General features: G+C 46.1%; 1 protein-coding gene across 1 annotated transcript in view; it reads right to left on the bottom strand.

Annotated features, from left to right (window-relative positions):
- Nucleotides 1-3,952: 3,952 nt before the first annotated feature.
- Nucleotides 3,953-5,672, bottom strand: part of LOC144128989 (uncharacterized) — a 2,859-nt gene continuing 1,139 nt past the window's right edge. The window contains exon 2 of the mRNA XM_077662845.1: nucleotides 3,953-4,490. Within this exon, the coding sequence (XP_077518971.1) occupies nucleotides 3,953-4,490 (538 nt within the window). The remainder of the gene's footprint in view (nucleotides 4,491-5,672) is intronic.

Genomic DNA, 5,672 nt, shown 5'->3' with positions numbered 1-5,672 from the left:
TGGCGGCGGTGTTTCTGAGTCCGGAGCAGGAGTGCAGAGAGTCGGCGGGAGCTCCAAGCCAAAATATGCCGTCAGGCCCTTCTTGAAATCACCGTAATGTCGGGGCCAATAGGCGGCAACCGCAGCTTCCTTTGCTATCACACCATCCAGCTTATGTCTCAGTTCTTCCACCTTTTTCGGCCGTTGTACAGCTGAACTCTTGCATATACCTGTAAAGTCAGCCAAAGTCACAAAAGCAGATTGGCCACTTTCAGCAGCTGTGCAGTTCCCAAACTGTGGTGGCCTCAACAAAGATTGCAGTGAAAGCATTCGGCAAAGCGGCAAAAATGTTGCAAATTTCGGGTGTTTATTTTGGCCTCCTGCTTTCCTTAATATTCCAAAAAAGCATTCCAAAGGGTCTTGATTCATCTTAGCTGTGAGAATATATTTGAACTCGCATTCCGGCAGGAGGTAAGCGGACAGCCCTTTAACTGACTTTAATGTCGCTAGCAATGCCTCTGCAGTTGACTGGGTCAGGAGATAGTGTGGGAATGTCTCCAATGGGAAATTCTTGTTCCCACTTGTCGAGCCACCAGGAGGAACTCTCAATTACTACAAAGTCCTTGTATCCGATAGTGCAGCCTTCTGCTATGAAGTGGCGGTTGAGGGCATCAAATATGTCATTAAGAAAAAGCGTAAACTCGACAGTTGGCTCTGCATTATAATGTCGAGGTGCACCTCTGAGTGAATAAAACTGTATAAGCCAACCATACTTGTGTACCTCCTTATTGTGGACACACAGGAAAGCGGTAATATGCTACTACTTCGCGAGAAAGAATATTTAGCAGGGCTTCGTATATTGAGGGGCGGGCACAGTAGGAGCCAGTCGTGTGCATATCTTGTTTTCTTTGGTTGTGCATTTGGCAGCAGAAATACATCCCCTCAAAAGAAGTAGCTGTGCTGGTGGCACATCAAGAGCTTGCAACCTTTGTGTGACGTCTTCTTCTTGTAGCTTCACCATTTCCTTCTTGCCTCCCTCAAGCTGGTTTGTCAGAAGCTTATTACGCTTCACAAGTCTTGCTCGTGAGCGTTGCAGCTCAACTCTCGTAAGGCGCAACTCTCTCAGCAGAGAAAAGCAAGCATGCAGGCGCCTGCGGGACGAGGGCAGGGCACTAGTTTACTGCGCCGTCTCTCGTTGCGCCAAGTTACTAGAATGCTGCCGGTTCCTTTCCACAGAGCTCTGACTGCACGCTGTTCTCTCAACTAGCTTCACTTCCACTGCGACTGCGCCTGACCTCAGAGCTTAGATTGCTTAAACAGTGCTATTCAGGCGACTGGATCGTGTGGGCTAGCCACTGGTTAATCCCCGTGGCTTCTTGACTACATTGAACTAACTGAAAAGAAAATGCGACGAATAAGGCACGTCGCTTGATAAAAGGCAGCTTTGTTTAGACTTAGTCAAAGGCTGCCATGAGAACAAATGCTGTTCAAGATTCCCCGTAATAAGGCTAAAAGAACGTACCTACACACTGACAAGGGTAGGAGAACCGAGACAGCAGTGCGACATGGTAACTAGCGCTGAAAAACACAAGGGGCAACGACAAGCTACCAACAGGACACACATTGTCCCTTGTGTTGTTAGCACTAGTTACCATGTCACAGCCCGTTTATCAAAAGCACCAACTAGCCTGACCTTCTTTAGAGAGAGCACTCTATCTCATCTCTACTTCCCTCGTTCGTGTGTAGGTGCCTTTGTTTAGACTTATTACGTCATGCAAACTTGCTATCAGTCTGTGTTGTTGTGCAAGATTCCCCAGTTTGCTAATACTAAGGCAATGTAACTGTAAGTGATCGGGCTGTGTGCTTCATTTCTCTTGGTATTGGCTCTGACGAGCAGCCTCTTGTTTACAGGCAGTCGTACCTGCTGCCGTAAAAGGCACAGGCATTGCTGCAAAGTGATGATCACAGCCTCCTATCAGCTTAGAGATGCACACAGGCAAAAAATACCTCTATCATTATCACGATTAATTGGGCACATGACTCTATCATGCCTTATAGCATGCAGTCACGCCTTGGCCATCGCCACATTGAGCATTTAGGCTCACATGTCTTATCGCCTGTGGTGATTGTCAGTGCTATGCTTTTCATTTCAGGGCACGTACTCCGTAGTCCTGATGGCTGTCGTCGACAGCCACTGCAAGTACATACTTGTAGATGTGGGTGCGGAAGGTCGGCACAGCGATGGCGGAACTTTCAAGAACAGTGCTTTTGGATATGACCTCATTGAAGGACGCCTCCCCATTCCACAACTTGAAAAACTTCCTGGGACGGCAACGACTGCGCCTTACGCATTTGTGGGCGATGAAGCTTTTCAGCTTCGAACAGACTTTTTGCGCCCTTACCCATCAAGGCAGCTGGATGAGGAGAAGAGGGTGTTCAATTACAGACTAAGTAGAGCACGGTAAGATGTGGTATTATTTCATTAAGCTTGGTAAATTGTCATTGAAAGAAAGTGGTAGAAAACATACCTCAGTCGAAAGATATTATCCAGAGTTCAGATGAATGAAAGCCTTTGAAACAAACGTCATACTGACGGGACAAAAGCATCAGCTTGAACAAATGGAAAGTTCAAAGCAAGCAAGTTGGTACAAATGAACAAAATTCCGTTGTATCATAATTTTAGTGTTTCTGCTACCATATCTGTATCCCCTCTGCATGTGTTTGTTAATGAATAAATGCATTGGACATAGTGCAGCCTTTCTTTGGAGATTGTTATGGTTTTAAATGCATTCATTTTTTTTTCAGACCGTGTGCCGAGAATGCCTTTGGCATCACCGCAGCCAGGTGGCGTATACTTCTGCGCACTATCCCCCTGCACCCCGAGAACGTTGACTACATTGTAAAGGCTGCCTGTGTCCTCCACTACTTCCTGGCAGTTCGAAACCCTCAGTCTCAGACCTTTGCAGACAGAGAGGACATGTTGGGGAATGTTGTGGAAGGACGCTGGCGGCAAGGCATCCAGAGGGTGTTGGGGGATAACTCCGAGCCTCGGTACTTCCCACTGGCTGCGACGCATGCACGCAATCACCACAATGATGCTGCTGCGACCAGGGACCAGTTCGCTGCATACTTTTGCAGCACTCTTGGTGAAGTTTCGTGGCAGTGGCAGCAACCAGGGATCTCACAGGAGGCAGCCCTGAGGGGGCTACAAAGGCAGCAGCGTCGTGCTTGCCACTGAAGGTAAATTACTGTAGTGTTTAAGAGTGCATAAGAACTTCTAGTTCATGAAGTTTTGATCGCGGATGATGACGTTTGCTGCCCTAACCTCTACCTTATACCAGCAGGCCTTGCTGTGTGGGAACGAACATTTAGTAGCACTATTCCAACATGAAATGGAGAGTATCCGGCACATATCAGCATTGCCTCAATTTTGTGTGGAGGACAAGATGGAGAGAGTGATGGCTAGCATAAAACAAGGTTTTTGTTATGAAAAGTAATTTTTTGTGTTTGTGTATATAGTCTGTTACAAAAACAACGAAGGAACTGGAATTTCATCTTGTGCTTACTTTACAGCACAGCTTACATTAACCAATTCAGGATATCAGTAAGCTCCTCAGCCCGGAATGCATGCATCTTAACATATCCGTCACACATGCAGTCATTTTGTGTCACCGTGGAGTCCCTGCAAGATTTTGTCGGAATTGCACAACAGATTCTTGCCTGTTTGCTTATAGTGTACTTATGGCATTCAGAGCACTGCCTCTGTACTGCAGGTTACAAATTGGCTTTCCTCAGGGGCAGAGGAGTTGCCTACACTTTTCAGCATTGTAGTGTGTGTCAGGCACGTAACCGAGCAGATATCCGTGGCGAAAATTTCTTGCCCACTATGCTACATTTTGGCATGTGACACAGCTTCTGTGCCACATTTCAACCACAATTTACAACTGAAAGAAGGACGCTAGACAATGCAGCTTCATTCAAAAGTTTGGAACACTTCCAGCAGCTTTATTTGTAGCTGTGTCTGCCGTTCTGCTGGAACACGTCTCATTTTTTTTGCTAGCGTGAGTGCGAAGAGCTCACATTCGTCCTCTGGCTCACGGGTGGTGAGCGTGTCGCAAGCACTCAAAGCTTGCGTAAGTCTTTCAACATGTCCCACTAGTTCCTCATCTTGTGCGGTACGCTTCCGCTTGTTTCGTTTTCCAGGTGCAGACTGAGCTGATGGTGGCGCGGAGGCCTGTGACTGCGCGCACAAGTCTACGAATGCCTGTGGAGACTGGACCGACTGGCTTGATGCAGAAGAGTCCAGCGATGCCTGCAGCCGGTCCATCACAGGCACCACATCGATGTCTGCCACAGGCACCACATCATTCAGTGACGCCTGGGATTCCGAATCCAGCCGCCACTCCTCCAGCTCAAAAACGCTCTCCGCCACCGTCTGCTGTGCTGGGGAACTGTCTTGCTGCGCCGACATGGTGGCTGCCTGCGCTTCTCTGTTGTAGTTGCCTGAGGTCCTGTATATAAAAGTGAACATTTATATGCATCATAAATGTGTGTGTTGCAAGTCACTGTTTAAAAGAAGGTTTTCATATACGCATAAAAAGGCTTATAACTTCCACCCATCATATTTAGGTCATATTGTGCTCTTTGCAGAACAGACTGACTCTATGGTCTTCGAGTTCCTCATACTCTCACTTAATGTGTCTTGCATAATGATTTTCTTGTGCATATTGCCTTGTGTATTGTTAATGTCAATTCCCGTAACCCTATAATGGTTACAAAATACAAATGATAGCTCCCGATTAATTTCAGCCATCTGTCATTCTACATCCATGACCTAGAATCTGAGTAGGTGGGAATTCTTGTAAAGAGAATGGCATAGTTTATGCCTGGTTGGTACAGATCTATAAAATTTTAGAGGCCAGGTTAAGCAATAATTCATAAATGGCACAGAGAGCAAGAGACGTATTTGCTGACTAAACTTTTAATTCAGACAGGCCAAAGCAAGATACGTATGTGCAGCCGCATCATTGTTCAATCGGGCTTCCCAAAATACACCTACGCCTGCAGCATGCAGGAGTGAGTTGAGCAATGCAACACATTATCAGCCACTGGCTCCTCGGAAGGTTGTGATGTACCGACTTTGAAAGCTGCCCTCACACTTTTTGTGCAGTTTGTGGCCTAAGCAATGATCTTCCCCATTTCTCACTAGTACCTCACGATGCTACACATAAAAGTTGCCAAGATAAGAGAGGTGCAGGAATATTTGTGAACAAGACAACAAAAATAAAAGGATGGGTACAAGAGTAGTAAAAGAAGCATGACCGGTGGACAGTAAGCAAACATTTAGACACATTTCGAGCACTTTCACAGTTTGATTGCATGGAAACCACACAACCACTCGTCTTAAAAACCTGTTTCTCAGTGATAGATTCGCAACACAACTGCATGTACAACATCAAAAGAAGCATAAAGTCTTTTGGAATTTATTCGTCATGGGTAGTAAGGAAACAGGCACTCATGGGAAGAATGTAACTAAACAGTAACAGAACTGCACCTGTAATGTGAGTGCCCTTAAAGGCTAGGATATAAGACAATGCCAAATGCTTCCATGAAAAAAAGGCCATTAAACAACACATAACGTAGAGCAGATTATATTTGGTCCGCCTCTCTCTTCCCATACGATTGCTCCCGAA

The sequence above is a fragment of the Amblyomma americanum genome, chromosome 1 (assembly GCF_052857255.1).
Source record: "Amblyomma americanum isolate KBUSLIRL-KWMA chromosome 1, ASM5285725v1, whole genome shotgun sequence".
NCBI classification, from domain to species: domain Eukaryota; kingdom Metazoa; phylum Arthropoda; class Arachnida; order Ixodida; family Ixodidae; genus Amblyomma; species Amblyomma americanum.
The sequence above is the reverse complement of the archived record's forward strand: the minus strand, read 5'-3'. Positions and strand labels throughout refer to the sequence as shown.